This window comes from Puntigrus tetrazona, chromosome 1, assembly GCF_018831695.1.
Source record: "Puntigrus tetrazona isolate hp1 chromosome 1, ASM1883169v1, whole genome shotgun sequence".
Lineage (NCBI taxonomy): Eukaryota > Metazoa > Chordata > Actinopteri > Cypriniformes > Cyprinidae > Puntigrus > Puntigrus tetrazona.
The window spans coordinates 23,018,109-23,034,944 of record NC_056699.1 but is presented as its reverse complement, the minus strand read 5'-3'; the positions used below and the strand labels follow the sequence as shown (position 1 = coordinate 23,034,944).

The 16,836-nt window shown below is 39.4% G+C and overlaps 2 protein-coding genes across 4 annotated transcripts in view; one reads left to right on the top strand and one right to left on the bottom strand.

The window, feature by feature from the left end:
- The first annotated feature begins 4,634 nt into the window (after positions 1–4,634).
- gja5b (gap junction protein, alpha 5b) lies at positions 4,635–14,159 on the top strand. The gene is made up of 2 exons (XM_043235811.1): positions 4,635–5,479; positions 11,000–14,159. Exon 2 carries the CDS (start codon positions 11,016–11,018, stop codon positions 12,135–12,137), a length of 1,122 nt encoding a protein of 373 aa, XP_043091746.1. The 5' UTR covers positions 4,635–5,479; positions 11,000–11,015; the 3' UTR covers positions 12,138–14,159.
- bcl9 (BCL9 transcription coactivator) overlaps positions 14,113–16,836 on the bottom strand; it is an 84,964-nt gene continuing 82,240 nt past the window's right edge. For all 3 annotated transcript variants that reach the window (XM_043235790.1, XM_043235800.1, XM_043235779.1), the window contains exon 11: positions 14,113–16,716. In XM_043235790.1, coding sequence (XP_043091725.1) covers positions 15,599–16,716 — 1,118 coding nt within the window. In that variant the 3' untranslated portion in view covers positions 14,113–15,598. The remainder of the gene's footprint in view (positions 16,717–16,836) is intronic.

The following is a 16,836-nucleotide window of genomic DNA, read 5'->3' as shown; positions in this document are numbered from 1 at the left end:
CTCTTAAATCTGTAAAATATGGGTTTCATTTCTAAATATTGCTTCAGACTCACACTGAACTTTTGCATGGTTTGACAGTGCGCCCATACTCTTGTTCTTCTGTCGTAATCCCCATTAATCTCTATTCTAGCGCCAGCCATTTGATGGATCCAATGTGGGTCTCTCTCTTCTCTGTTCTTTGTGCATGCCAGAGATACCAGCGACAATAAGGAGGATTTACCTGATTCAGTTCACTTCCATTCCATGTGGGAGACTAAAGAGTGAATGAAGCCTCACTGTAGACTTGCAGTGCAGAGATACAGTGAATGGGATTAAACTATCCTTGCCGTATCTCTGCACGGCTCTTTCTAGAGTAGCACAACCGCATGGTAAAAACACTTGGCTAATATGTTAACTACTGGGTTTGGTTGAGCCTTTGTTGTGGATAACAAACTTGGCGATCTAATCTTGCACCTTCGATGGGACAACATCAAGTTGGTATCTGAATTTAACCTTTCTAACAATGGGCTAAACATCTTTTAGTGTGGCTAAAGATTACCTCCAAGAGATGCAATGACCCCCCAAAAGCAAAACGTTGACATACATAGCATTGGGGTTTAAAATAGTTAATTTCACAGAAGCATGACAAACAATTATGTAACCACACCCTGACCAAGAGCTCCAGCTTTCCATGGCATTTAATGCATCACCTACAATACTGAATTGGCAGGAGAAAGGGTGGAGAAAAGGTGATCAATTGTTCTGTCCAAACTCAAAGGAAATGGATACGAGACTTCCTGTGCATGTACACGTTGGTTAGGGTACAGTAAGAGGAAAGTAAGGCCCATGGCAATACAATAGAAAGACGGAAGGCAGAGTGGTCACATGTCATAAAGAGAAGCTAGAAGACTGAAATTCAGTGGCCCTGATGAAGTAAAGAAGGTTAAAAAACAATCAATCATGTTCATCAGCTCAAACCAGAGTTCAGAGAGTCTTGTTCTTTAAAATTCTCTTGAAGTTGACATAAAATGGATATTCATCCTAAGCATTCTGGGGTGGAAGAGGGGCGGGGGTCTACAAATCAAATTTAAGGTAAAAGTGGCCTTCATCCAATATCACCCAGTAGATAGAACAGAGTGGCCGTCCTATTCTTTTTTTATATTTGCACTAAGCCTCGCACAGGACATGCAAGAAAAAAATGAAGTAAAACGCGAAAGCGATTACCAATCTGTTCTCTCAATTTCTTAAATCATACACACAATTTACTAATTTGTTCGCTCAATTTACAAATTGTGTGCACGATTTAGCAAAACGAGGGAACAAAGGGAACAAATCAGTAAATCAAACCAGTAAAATGCAGCAAAATACTACCAGTAACTCTCTTACAGATTTTTTCCTCACATTGCATGCAACAGTCATTAGCAATGTATGAACGTGTGGCTGTCTGACTCTTTCTCTCCGACCAGGACTCTGTCAGGCTCGAGTCAGTTGGCTCTTTAACACCAGGTTGTAGAATGGTCCACTTTCTCTCAGGTGATAACCCTGATGAAAAAGGGTGTCACTATCTCTTGCTAGCTTTATCCAGCTTCACGGTGTCCTGTATAAATAGATAGAGGTGATTTCAGAATTAAGATTAGTTCCACATAGCAGATATAACACTCAAAAATTTAAATATAATAAAACTAATAATAGTTCTACCATATAGTTCTTTGTGTACATTGTTCACTGACAACAGAAAACATTGTTTCGGTAGCATTTTATTTTAAGGTCTCTTAACTAGTCGCTTATTAGCATGAAAATAAAATATTAATCGTTAATTTTTTCATATTAATGGCCATATTCTATATCCCTAATCCTTTCCAATAACTAAACCTAACAACTACCTTACTAACTACTAAAATAAGCAGCAAATTAAGGAAAAGTTGTAGTTACCACACTTTCGTTTGAATAAAAAAAAAAAAACTTATATTGCTGAAAATGATCACAACATTTCTTCGAATGTGAGGGAAACTAATAATTAATCTATTAAAAATAGCTCAGTTCTTAGAAAGACGCTAGCATCATTTGTTTATGGAAGGCTTTATATTTTTGTTTCTAATGCAAAGACATTCATTTTTAAATGTCCAAATACTTCTTGTGGTCACTGTGACTATTATTTAACAACTGACTGGTGGTTTGTTAAAGTTTTAGAACAACAGCCACCAAATTCTAACCCAGCAAAAAAAAAGAAAAAAAGAATACATCTACATTTTTTGGTCTGAATGTGAGATCTGAAAGGGTCTAAGGGATCAGCGCAAACCATTGTGATGAATAAGAATTTCGATAAAGATATTTGCTGAGTGTGGAAAGCTGCCATCTTTTCTCCATTGTTTCTAAAAGGTGAATGTGAACATAAACTTTGACACCAGAACACAAGAGCAGACGGAGACAGACACCAAGAGGTTGTTCTGCTTTTTTGTCCATTTCAGAAAAAGCCAGCGATATCACTTTGAACACTGCCGATGTTTTGTTTGCCGTTCGCAGGGGCCTTTTACGTAATAATCCGCTCGGCGGTTAGGACAACAATAAAGGTCAATATGAGGGACAGAAGCATGAAAGCAAAAAATAAAAGGAAAAAATTGTGTTTTCATGCACGATTATCGAGCGGATTAACACCGTCTAGGTGTCTAAAATGTGAGGGGTCAGGGCAGGTCACTATCCTTACAATCTCGCAGTGACTTCTGGGTATAAATAAAGGATTCGACCGATGTGACTCACTTTTAAGTGCCGTTATCTTCTTAAATTGAATAAATACATAAGGTGTGAACAGATCTGAGACGAACTTCTCGTGACCTTTAGCTGTTTGAGCAATTTATAGCGACGATCTACATTATCGTTTACACCCCTCGCTGACCTTGTTTCAGGCTTGTATGCGGTGTGTCGCGGTTTGGTCAGACTGTGTCAGAGCTAAATGAAGAGAAAGGCATGATGAGAGAGTGCTGTTAGTCACAGCGGTGTTGATGACAACTTCAAGTGCCACAGTCACACGTTTGCTTTAGTGCTTTCCAGCAGCTCTGGAGACCGTTAAAGGAACAGAAGCAACATTCATTTTCGAGTATTGGTCGTGTTTGTTATACCGATAATTCCAGGATTTTTTAATTGATCTTGAGACCGGTGTCAGACGCAGAAATAAAGAAAGCTAACTCCAAACTGAACAGTGGCCCAAAGCTAGTCCAGTCACATGGTGGGTCTCTTCAATGTCCCATTACCAATACACATCATGTGCCTGCATCACTCATATAAAAGTGAAGGATTATAAAAGAGATATTTGTTGTCGAGTTGGTAGTGTGGCATCTTACTTTTTAAAGGTTGTGGGAGAAACATTGTAATCAAAGGGCTTTGTTGAATGAGTAAATCCCTCATGTTGTTTTTGAGACCCAAAGGCACTTTTAATTGCTTGGCAGACGTTGAAGTATCATATTGATATTTTTTACGACTTGGTTAATCTTGATTATACTGATGATACACTGATTATTAACAAAACTGCAGTTTTATAACACGAGTCAAATGATCCCCATGCAAAATGTTGATTTCCGATAGTGTTCAAAAGCGGTGGGTCGGCTTTGTTCTGCTAGGATCTATTAAACTTTTGGTTTTTTTACATTTTCTATTCATCAAAGGATCCTGAGACAATACCTTATCTTGTTTTTTTTTAGCGTAGTAATAAAAAGAAACGCATTATATTACTTATGATTAGAGTCTGGAGTAATGATGCTGAAAATCCAGTTTGCATCCCAGAAATAAATGTTATTTTAAAATATATTCAAATATAAAACTGCTGTTTTAAATAGTGGGAAAAAATTAATTAAATAACATTTCATAATATTACTGTTTTCATTTTATTTTTCTAATAAATAAAGAGGCCTGCTGGGAATTAAAAAAAAAATCCCAGATGTTTTAGTGTATGTTTGGTATTCTAGAAACCACAGATATAAAACAAAGAAATGCAGTTATTTTTTTTCCTTGGTGTATTGAGAGATGCAGATAAAGTCCCAAGGGATTTCTATATGAATTGTATCACACTGAACCAAAATGTGTTGCTATAAGATACTGCTATTTAATATTTAAATATCATCTTTCTTTAAGTGTTTGATGCTAGTTTATGATAAAACAGTATTTAAAGCATTAATGACACCTGCCTACACTGTAAAAAATATTTTTTAATTTAAAATAACTTTAACCTCACTGGCTTAAAATGTATAGCTCGGCCAACTAAAATATTCTAGCTGTCACTTAAATTAACGTCACCTTAAAATTTCACATTTATTAATTTTTTTTTACACAGTATATTGAGTTTTGACTGAGTTATACGCGTATATATAAAAAGAAAAAAAAACTGAAAGCAAAATAAATGGACTTTTCAGTTGAGTCTCGAGCTGATATGAACCTTCCAGAGCTCAAAATAATAACCAGGAGACCACAAGCCTGAGTCAAACCCCTATTGTTTCTCAATACAATCTCACTTTCCTTCCTGATAAGGAGATATTCCTCCAACTAAAATAGAGTGGCAGTCCAGCTTTGTGAGAGGAGAGGAGAAGGAGGAGTAGAAGGAGGTGGCAAAGGAAAGGGAGGGAAAGGAGGTGGTACTGCTCTAGTGTATTTCTTAACATGTCCTTTGAGTATGAGGGCACTTCCAGATCGTCCATGACGGTGGTCGGCAAGCTAGCAGCTGTTTTTGATTATCAACAAGTCTTTAATCTGTCATCCCCTGACACTGAGAAGACAAGGACTCATCTAAAGAGAAGACTGAATTGATTGGTTTATTTGACACTAGACGAATCAGAGGACGCATACTGGGGTGAAACAACAGAGGTGAGCATCTATAAAAGACATTCATCTTTCTGTGCTCAAACCCCGAGAGCTAGAAACCACCACAGCGAGTCATCCATCAATTCCAGCTTTATCTTTGAAGGAAACGGCTTACGTTTCGTCAACTGGCATAATAAAGAGTCGATTTTCTCCATCGGTCTGTGGAAGGTACTGAGGACGAGAGGACAAGAAGCAATCTGTCTGCAAACAGCCTCGTGTCCGCATACTCGATCCTGTCAGGAAGATACAAGAGGAAGAAAAAGAGCTGCAGCTCAATCACCTTGTTCCCACTGAGCTGTCGAGATACCTCCTTCAGCATCCCTACCAATAAGGCAGCATCGACGGTCTTGACTGTATTCCAGATCGTTCAACACTACAGTCACTGAACGTATGAACAGAACCATACATCACAGTGAAGCGGCTGAAGTTTGAAGGCCTCTGATGCTCGGCGGCTCTCAGTCGGCCAAGTAGTTCTGGTAACTAATACACTCTAAAAGCAGAAGAGACAGGAAGTGTTCTCAGGTGAAGGGGCAGAGCGAATCTGTCAAGATTCATCACTAAATAGCCAACTGTTTACCCACCATTTGACAGAGAGACAAACACACACCTGTCGGATCTTTAACAGACAACTGCTGGGCCACAACTATTAAAGGTATGTAAAACAAGATATAAAAACAATTAAATAAATAGAAATGCAATTCAATATGGCTGAAATGTATATATATATATATATATATATATATATATATATATATATATATATATATATATATATTTATTTATTTATTTATATATTACGAAATCAGTCATAAGTACAGGCATATTTATAGCCCACAATACACATTGAAGTGGTGAAAATGAACATTTTTTCCTTTATGCCAAAAATCATTAGGATATTATGTAAAGATTATACCATAAATATCTAAAAACATTTTTGATTATTAATATGCATTTTTAAAGAACTTCATTTGGACAACTTTAAATGTGGTTTTCTCATTATTTTGATTTTTATAACCTCAGTTAATGAAAAAAAGGTCCCTTATGACTCTTTTTTTCTGGTCCAGGGTCACATATATACATCCCAAATGACTTGTCCTAGTAATGATGTGTATCATATTTGTGTGTTATATTAAGAAACTGGTAATATGAAGTAACTTTTTATTATAATAAAAGTATATTACATATATCCATTTTTTAATAAAAATTAATCTCTGTCTCTCTCTCTGTCATTCTCTCTCTCTCTCTCTATATATATATATACATTTATTTATATTTACACACACACACACACACACACACACAAAATGTAACATGAGTCCTTTTTTGTACAAGCATGATTTGTTGCCACACAAACAAATAAAACAAGCAACATAATTACAGAATTTCTTTATCACAAAAGTGTCACGTGTTTTAATCAAAACTCAAACATTGATGTTCCTAATACGCATGACTTCCTGACATTAATCCGAGTCTAAATAGCCGAGAAATATTTTTGGCACACAGTAAAAATTCTGAACATGAAATGCAATATGTGCTTCACTGATCGAATTTAATCTAACCGTGCAGACTTTGGCTGCGAATCGATATTAGGTCTCCCCATTCAATTAACATGCTGGGAACTAATAGGAAATGCCTGATGAATAAACGGTTATGACGGATTCCCAGAAGAGTGTCTTTGAACGCGTCGACACACACAATGGGATCCTTGAACGGACTCATGAAGGAGTATCCTATGTCAAAAGCTTAGCCTTGTTGCTCCTTTTGCTGTTTTTAGTTTTCAGATGTCATCAAGTTATTTCAGTCACGCTGTCAACTGCATTAAATTGCCGATCACACTCTTATGCGCACACACCCAATCTTCTGGAAAAGCTCCCGCAGCTCATCTTCCGAATCCTCACTGTAAACCAGACACGTCCATCTGTTCAGGGGAATACGAGAAGAAAGCCAATTTTCTTTATACATTTTGTTGTTTTTTTTGTGGGGGCAATCATGCGAAAGAAACTCAGAATGCTCATTTATCTCCACAACTCTCTACAAAGTCATTTTTGGTGTATCTTACTAATACAGTTTCCCTGTTTGCATTGCTGCCGACTCTGAATTCCACATCTATGTAGCTAGCAGGCTTTCTTCATTGTGCCGTCCGCCACAGTGCTGACTCAAACAGACAGGACAAACAGAGGCCGGAAGAGCATGGTTCTCTTCTTGATGGCTGTTTAGCAGCCCCTATCTACCTCCAGATGCCCCTGCCACAAAAAAAAAAAACTCCCAACATTGTTCTCCTTTCCTCGGGTAAACAAGTGGAGAAGGGAGTAGGTCTCGCCACATTCCTCCTGAAAGTTTCACTGACACAGAAATAGCGCAGAGAAATGTTCACATACAGCACGGTTAGATCGCTGACGTACAGTTTGCTGACACATGACACACTTTTTGTAGCAACTGAAAATTCCTGCAACAAAATGCAGGTAAATGTGGTTTAAATTCAGTCAGAAAAAAACACAAGTGCACACAGATCACGTTTAGCACCTTTTCTATCCTGAGAAAAACGGACTGAGCGAGTGTAGTTAACTTGAATCCGACGTAGCATTCGGATCAATCTCATATTCTCAATAAAAGCTTCATTTGAATGTCTGAGGTGGGTTCATGAGATTATAGTGGATTTGGGCATCCACCATGACATTTGATGTAAGAAATATAGCAAGCGGAGCAACACGGATATTAGGAGGTCTGCTGTCACTAGGACCGGAGAGAAGTGTATAATACAATATAACGTAACGTTTAGTAATATAATATGTGACCATGAACCACAAAAACAGTCATAAGGGTACATTTTTGGAAATTTAGATTTATACACAAGCTTTCCGTTGATGTTTGTTTGGAAGGACAGTAAAATATTTGGAGATTTAAATATTTGAAAATCTGTAATCTGAGATTGCAAAACACTATTTTAAAATATTGAGAAAATCACCTTTAGAGATGTGCAAATGAAGTTCTTAGCAATGCATATTACTACTGAAAAATTTGGTTTGGATATATTTTCTGTAGCAAATTGAAAAGAAATATTATTATGAGACATAATCTTTACTTAATATCCTAAAGATTTTTGGCCCATACAAATATACCTGTGCTACCCATCACTGGTTTTGTGCTCCAGGGTCACATTTAATGAGCAATCTAGGTAGCTGTGCAATATTGCTCATTTCTCAGCATGACTAAAAATCAGCTTTAGGCAAAAGGCTGTATGCTGGTCTACACGACTACATTCCCACCTACAAACTCTTAAACCTGCATTATGTGCCACGACCACGGTAGTATAGAGAGACCGAATTCACAGCACGGTCTTTTAAGTGTGCCAATAACCTCTTTGGCCTCAGTGTCTTGAACCGAGCCAGTTTCCTTTCAAGTGCTTTGTAAGAGGGAAATTATATTGTTTAGGATTGTTTCCTTAAAGGGCAGGGGGGGGCGAGACACACTTATATAGAGACTCCACAACATTCAGTCTGTCTTTAAAGACGTGGTTCCCACATCTGATGCCAAACTGCCCTTCCTGGTATTTGTTGAAAACATATGTATATATAAAGAGACTGAATTTACAGAACAACAACAACAGCAGTATAGGTGCATATTACAGGAATAAAACTATGTAAAGAATAATGAATCACTCGGGCATTAAGCAGTCATGAAGCAATGAGCTTATTCTTCTGTATGTGAACTTTAGAGGAGGAAGCTGATAAAAGTGAATAAATACAGAAAATAATCCTGGTGGGGCATCAAGGTCCAGACTGATAAACTTTTGGCAGAGTGGGTCTGAATAAGGTCTGTTTACACAGTGCGTTTCTGCAGTTAAATTTACATCCAAATATTTTTTTCTATGCTTCCCACAGACAAACCGTTCCTTAAACACACAGCCTTACCCAAGTTCTCACATTAAAGCGATGAGAGTATTCTGGGCTCCGTCTTCCTGTAAACCCCCTTGAGACTCTGACGCTAAATGTTGCATTAATCCAGAAGAAGAGAGAGCGAAAGCAAACCGGTACATAAGTACCAAAAATACTAAAAAGTGAAAAATAAATAAATAAATACACATGATGTTTATCCAGCATCGCCCTGACTTAAACATTTCCCATGACATTTTAATATGACAAGCTTTAGGAATTGAGTCTAGCCTTAGAGGAATAATTCAACCAACAATAAAATGTTTTGTCATCATTTACTCACGCTCATATTCCAAGACAGAATAAGTTTTTTTTTCTTATGTTGATCACAAAAGAAGATATTTTGAATAACCAAACATTTGTTGGATACCCATTGACTTCCATAGTATGAAAGTGATTAGCAGCATTCTTTAAAATATCTTCTATGTTCAACATAATTCAAACAGGTTTGGAACATGAGGGCGAGTAAATTATGACAAGTTTTCATTTTTGGGTAAACTATCCTTTTAATTATGCAATTTTTTTAAATACTGTGTGCTGAAGTCTTAAAAAAAAAAACTCAAATATAACAGCACCAGGTTGCACTGCATTTTTATTAATGAATTTCAATATGCTAAAATTCTTAATTGATGGACAATGTTACTTGTAAAAATATTTATAGTTGCTTATTTTTAGCCGTAGGTTCCTCGAATTCTGCGGTCTGCTTTTCCCAGACTCCCAGTACTTGAGTGTGTGGGAAAAGTTTGTACTGAATAACAGAAATCTACACACACACACACACACACACACAAAAACAGAGCCCAAAAATACAGTCACTACATGTTTGACATCCTTGTCCTCGTTTTCTAATTAGCATGAACTTTTAGGAGAACTTCATTATCATACTGACACCTACAGGTGTGGATGCAATTTAACAAAAACAATTGGTTAATGCAAAATGCAATTATATAGAATTAATATATAATTAATTCAGGAATTTGAATGGTCATGTGATCCAAACATGGCAGTCACTATGAAGAGGGACCACCTAAAAGTGCAATAAAGTAGCTGTACCTAACACAAATAACACACTTTTTAAGTGGTTTGTAGAGCACCTCCAAGTCCTTTAAACCTTTTAGCTGTTCTCCAGCTGAACACTTTCTCATGGATAACAGTATTCATGTCTAGGCAAATGAGAAAAGGCCAATGGAAGTACATGAATGCAAACGCTTCTAGCTGTTTATGTTTGATTTCACACCGTTTAAAAAAAGTGGCTGAGGACAAATTTCAAGTGTTTGCATATTAGCATTAGCGTAAACTACTTCGATGGCAATAGGTCATGGATAAGACTAGTAAAAGTTAGTTTATTATCTGTATGTTTGGATTGCAGTACACAAAAGAAAAGAAGGTATTTTGAAGAATGTTCATTAGCTTCTCTTTTATAGACAAAAAGTGCAGACATTTCACAAAATATCTTTATATTCCACAGAAGAAAGACAGTTAGACAGGTTATGGAATGATGCGAGACAAATTCCTTTTCTTTCAAATTCGTCATGTTTATATCTAGCCGCCTCAGTAAAAATAGTACTAAAGGAGGCAAAACTAAGGTTAATCACAACATGCATGTATCAAACATTATTTGTTCCCCCAAAAAATGAACATTTTGTCATCAATCGCTTACCCCTATGTCATTTTTGAATGGATATAAAACAAAACTAAACAACTATTTTTAACAATTAGGCATCACCTTGGCGCCATTTTGGAGAGAATCACTGCACACAAATACCATAGTCTCTTCTGAGTAGCTGCGACAGAAATGTGCTGTTTTTGTTCAAATCAAAGCTTAAATCGACACATATTCTTGTATCATGGCTAACACAGAAGAGCGTACGCATTTCGGTCACAGTGAAACTCTCCAAAATAGCGCTATGGTAACGCTACAGTGCTGGTGTCGCATTTTATTTCCATACAAAAAGTATTCTCATTGCTTCATAACGTTACGGTTGAACCACTGATGGCAGATTATTCTGACGATGTCTTTCACATTTCTTTGAACCTTGACTGTGTAATTTACTTATCAGTCAATGGGACAGTCACAAGTCTCTCGGTTTGCATCCAAAACATCTTAAATTGTGTTCAGAACACGAAAGCTTTTAAGGGTTTGGAATGACAAAGTGATTGACAAAATGTTCATTTTGGAGTGGAGCAACCCTTTAACTGTTACAGCATTAAAGCAAATTATACTTTTTCTCCCCCCTCAGGCTCTTCTGACTAATCATGGCTGACTGGAGTCTGCTGGGGAACTTTCTAGAAGAAGTCCAGGAACATTCCACCTCTGTGGGAAAGGTGTGGCTCACCATTCTCTTCATCTTTCGGATCCTGGTCCTGGGCACGGCCGCCGAGTCCTCGTGGGGCGACGAGCAGGAAGACTTCACCTGCGACACGGAGCAGCCCGGTTGCGAGAACGTTTGTTACGACCGAGCCTTCCCCATAGCGCATATCCGCTTCTGGGTGCTCCAGATTGTATTCGTATCCACACCTTCGCTCATCTACATGGGACACGCGATGCACAGTGTCCGCAGAGAGGAAAAGAGGAGGAAAGAGCAGGAAGAAGAAGAAGAAGATGGAGAGAAGTACCCAGAGAAAGATAAGAACTGTGGGAAGGAAGACGAAGGTGGAGGTGGGAAGGTGAGATTGAAGGGGGCTTTGCTACAAACCTACGTACTAAGCATCCTCATCCGCTCTGTAATGGAAGTGATATTCATCATGGTCCAGTACATGATCTACGGAATCTTCCTTAACGCGCTCTACGTGTGTAAGAGCCCTCCGTGTCCGCATCCCGTCAACTGCTACATCTCCAGACCTACAGAGAAGAACGTGTTTATTGTGTTTATGTTGGCGGTAGCAGCTGTCTCGCTGCTGCTCAGTATCGTAGAACTCTATCATTTGGCGTGGAAGCAGGTTAAGGGTTGTTTGCGACGATATAAAGCTTCCAAACAGCGAACGAATACAACTTCCACCGTCGCTGCAGTCTCACCAAACCCGTCCACACCAAACAGAGCCTGCACTCCACCACCTGACTTCAACCAATGCCTGACATCCCCACCGTCTTCCCCTACCATACATACACGCGCGCACTCGCTCTTACACCCGACCTGCCCGCCTTTTCACGACCGACTGGAGCACCAGCAAAACTCGGCCAACATGGTCACCGAACGCCATCGAAGTCAAGACTACCTAGGGGTCAACTTCTTGAGCTTCTCACACACACCTACAGAGACGCCCAACTCGTGCGCCTCGCCTTCGTTTCTGAGCAGCGATTTTGTTGAGGACAAGCGAAGGTTTAGCAAGAGCAGCGGGACCAGCAGCCGCATGAGACCGGATGACCTTGCAGTGTAGCGCTGGCCAATCGCATCTGGAAAAGCGTGATGAAGCTGCGACCTGATTTTGCACTCGACCCACTGCATTTACTTTATTGCTGTCTGATTGTCTGAGCCAGAATATCGGTTCACACATTTGCACAACTGCATGAAGATAACCATATATCTTTAATGTGCCTCTATTATTGCACATGAAAGGTTCATATTTTGGTTTTGAGATTTTCTGGACAGGTTGACATGCGTCCGAAGTAAAACAAAAACACTTTAATTTTCTTCTAATATGCGTTTAGTTTTACCTTATTTGCGAGTGAAGTGCTGCTTCGTGTACAGAGTTACCCGGGGAAACCGATATATTAAATGAGCCAAAAGCAGCACCTAGTGGCAAAGAACGAATTTAGAAAATACCAAGAAGTGGACAGGCAATATGCAGTGGTTTCAAGGGCATACTAATACAATAAGGGCACTTAAAGAAATGTATATTAAAAAAAACAACACAAAATCAAGACTATACATGCATTATAATATTTCATGAAAATGGTGAAACTTGCTCGACCTCTGAAACATTGTCACTTTGCCTTTAGACTAATGCATTTGAAACAATCAAGCCAACTTTTTACTTTGAAATACACCATATTACACTACTGTTTTACTGTAATAATGCACTGATGAGATGTTCTTCAATAAATTTTTTTCCTTATTGGTAAATGAGATTTTATGTTATATTTGCTGAACCTGGCTGAGAAGAAAATGAACACGTTTCTGTGTCAAATGCATTTCTCAAATGGAAAACGGACATTGAGCTAACCATTTGAACTGGACATTTTGCATTTTGAACACTTACTGTGACTTCGCAACCGATTTTGATTGCGCAAGAAAGGACAATGGATAGACACGGATGCAATGGCATGCAAAAACTGAGTAATTTAAACTGATAATCTGGGGTGAAGAGCTCTTAAGCGGAGCACAGTTGTGTACAGAAAATATGAAAAGAAAAAAAGGAATGTAATACAATGTTGTTGTTTTAACCTTTGCAGTCATTTGTAATTCTATTTGTAAAAATGTATGTACTTGTTATTAATTTTAAGTATCAGAGTTTTTGTTATTAATGCATCATTTAGTAAAGATAAAAAAAAAAAATGCCAGCATACATCTATATACACACAAATACATACTGAAATTTCAAATCATGTCACAGCTACCACAAGGTGGCGCAATCACTCTCCATTACAATACATAGCTAGCCAGTAGTCTAACACATGGACTCTTCAGAATGCTCTGGGCAGGTGTTGTTATCCTGACACTGAAGTGCTTTACATTTCATGTTGGTGGATAAAAAAGCGAACTAGTCTCCTTGCAGCAGCTGCTAAATCTCAGCTAACCTCGGCTAAAATTAGCCCTGCAACGGAACGCATTCTCCACCATCGGTTCAAGAGCAACATGTGCTGGATCATTATTGCACCACAGCAAGATTTTGAAAGGATTTGCTGAGGTTCAAACCGGACTGGCTACTAATCTCTCAAGCGAGAACACACACCGAGATATGCCGTTTTTAAAAAGTTATACAGAAGGCTATATAGAATCTGTAAACAAATTTGAAACATTTCAAATCAAATAAGATTTTCCATTTACAAAAAAAGAGAAAGTTCAAAATGCTAATTCGACATAAATCCAAAGCAAGCACATATTTGTGATTTACCTGATGATTTTATCCAAAGCCACTTGCAATACAGGCACAAAGCATTGCTCAATAAAACCCAGAAGTAATCAGCTTGTGGAATTTAAATCAAAACAACATTCTAGTATCAAATAATAATTTAAAAACTTGCTACACCACCCCTAAACCGGAGTAAATGTTTCACAATTTTCGAATAAGAATAATAACATATCCCATGTCTTGCAACTGGTAGCCCAAAAGAATTTTTGTTTTAGAAAAACTATCCTGCCACAAGGGGGCAGAGGAAGACCATGAGATACACACAAAGGCATTGACACTCTTTATACCAAACAATATATTTTATTTGTCGTCCAACACCACAGCCCAGCCTTAGGAAGTGGTTCAGTACCAAATTCAATGGAGTTACACATGACGAGCATCAACACAGGAGGGGCAGGGACAAGAGGACAACCTATTAGCTTTTTTTCTGTTTTTGTTTTAATAATCATTTGTTTTCTACAAAAAAAAAAAAAAGAAAGAAAAATCCCACCCTCCAGTAGCTCAGATGTTGTCAGCGCTACACTGTATAGCTGTACACAGCAAAGCAAAAAAAAAAAAAAAAAGCTTTTCAATGTATTCCGCAGTGGTGGCAAACAGCGACAGCCTGACTGCAGTCCTTGTCGGACAGACACGGATATGCAGACAGTAGCCTGAGCGTCACTGCAGAACTGAGTGCTGCTGGTTTATGGGGTTCAAAAATGCCCCTCCACAGTCACCCTCACCTGTACCCAGACCAGCTTACAGAGGTTTCTAAAACAGGAACGGGAGACCACACTGCATACATCTGATTACTGCTCCTACTGACTGTCAAAGTGTTTTTCTCTACAATTAAAAAAAAGGAGAAAAGAAAACACTTTATTCTTTACAGTTAATTCTTGTTTGTGCTTTTTTAATAATACTATGATCTGTATGAGGTCTTAGTTTGGTTTTATCATACACTGGAGTAGCAAAAAAAATTAAATTTAAAATATTCTGTACGCCCCACAGTACACAGTATTTTGTGGTGCTGTTGTGTCACCTACTGTCCACAAACAACCACCTCAATCCCCCCTTTACAAATGAAGATGAAAAAAAAAAACTATAGAAATCACTGGTAGAATCCCTTTAACAACACAAGTACAGTACACACATACAAAGAGCATTTCCTGTTTGGAGGGAAGTGATGCGATGAGATGTAAACATATAGCCAAGACGGTGCACCTTGTGACAAAATGTTCCTTGACTTTTCCACTTTCATGTCTATTGTTTCAGTTCTTCGACTTTTTTTTTTCCAACAATCTTTCCTGGTTTCCAACTATGTATAAAAGTACAATGAAGCCCCTAGACGTTCATACTTGGTTTGCTGTAGACTTTACATGTGGCATCTTGTCCACAATGTCAAACAAATATCCTCGACACAAGTCGGTCTGGTAAATTCCATATACATTCCCAAGTTATCGAAAAAAAGTCCCTTCCAAACAGTGCCGGACCTGAGCCCAACTTTGAGGAAAGCAAAATTTGCTTCTCACACTTCCACCTGTTAAATGACATTACCATTGCAGAAGATTCCCTGTGAACACATCCATGTGTATGTGACGGACACCCATCACTGTGTAAGCTATAAACCTTGCTCTAACCAGGTGTCAGGGTGTGTATGTGCACAGAAAATGTCCCAGTTTCCACACGTATCTGCTTGACAACATGGAGTTTCTTTTTGTCTTTCGTTACGAAGGTTTTTATTTCACAGGTTACACAGTTTCCCAACTGTTCATAATGGTAGTGGAGGCTCAAAACATTATATTCCCAGGGTTTCCTGGGCCAGGGTTAAATCCCATGCCCATGTCTGCTGCCATTCCTCGAGGCCTCATCTGAGAGGGCATCATCATAGTCTGCTGAGGACCACTCATCCCTTGTAGTGACATCATCATGTTAGGAGAACCCACCGGGCCAGGGTGGTTGTACATCGGCCGTTCCTTTCCTTGCATCATTCCAGGTCCTCCCATCATTCCCGGCTGCTGGCCAGGAGACAACATCCTGTGCTGTGGCCCCATCATACCCTGACCCATGAAACCTGGGGGTCTCATGGGGTTGTGGCCTGGATTACCCATGGGCATGTCCTGTGGTCCCATATGTCCAGGGCCAGGAGGACCACCCATTCCCTGCATGGGGAGGCCCATCCTCGGATTGCCCTCACCCATCATCCCCTGCATTTGGGGAAAGCCAGGCGGGCCAGACGGGTGTGGTGGCTTCCCACCAGGGGCGTCTCCACCACGAGGGAAGTAGGAGAGAGTCTGGCTAGGCTTCTCTGAGGGGATAATTCGAGAGAGGTCAAACTCGGGGATACCTGACGCACCTGGTCGCATGACCTCATGTAGATCCGAGTCATTGAAGACCCCGGGCATATTATTAAACTCCTGGCCACCTGGAGTGTTAGGTTTACACATTCCTGGCTCACCACCCGGTCCATGAGGCATACTGCCCATCCTGCCCAGTGGGCCCCCTTCTCCCTGGAAACCCATCCCGTGAGGGAAGCCACCCTGGTGCCCGGGGCCATTGTGAGGAAAGGGGACCTGCTGTGGAGGTGACTGTCCTGGAGGGAAGCCCTGTCCTCGGTGAGGAAGACCCATACGCCCCTGTGGCATCATCTGGGTGTTGCCCATGCCAGGGTCTTGAGAGACTGGGTTCATCATCATACCATGAGGCATCATGCCTGGGCCCATAGGCCCAGAGTGAGGAGGCATGTTGGGGCCCATGGGATTGGGCGAGGGCATCTGGTTTGGCATGCCATGGGAAAGTGGCTGGGAACCCATAGTGTTCATCCCCATTGGGCTGAGGGAAGGCATGGGGCCAGAAGAGTTGGGTGTCATCATTCGAGGATGACCTGGGTGATGATTCACACCCATACCTACAATAAGAACCAAAAGATTTTGAGTTAGTAAAAAGACCTCCATGAAAATGGCACCATAACCAAAGCCTACTGCATTTTAATTTGACTCTATAAAAATAAATAAAAAAAATACATTAC

Excerpts from the sequence above, each read along its gene's own strand:
- gja5b (XM_043235811.1), top strand. The coding sequence starts at position 11,016 with ATGGCTGACTGGAGTCTGCTGGGGAACTTTCTAGAAGAAGTCCAGGAA.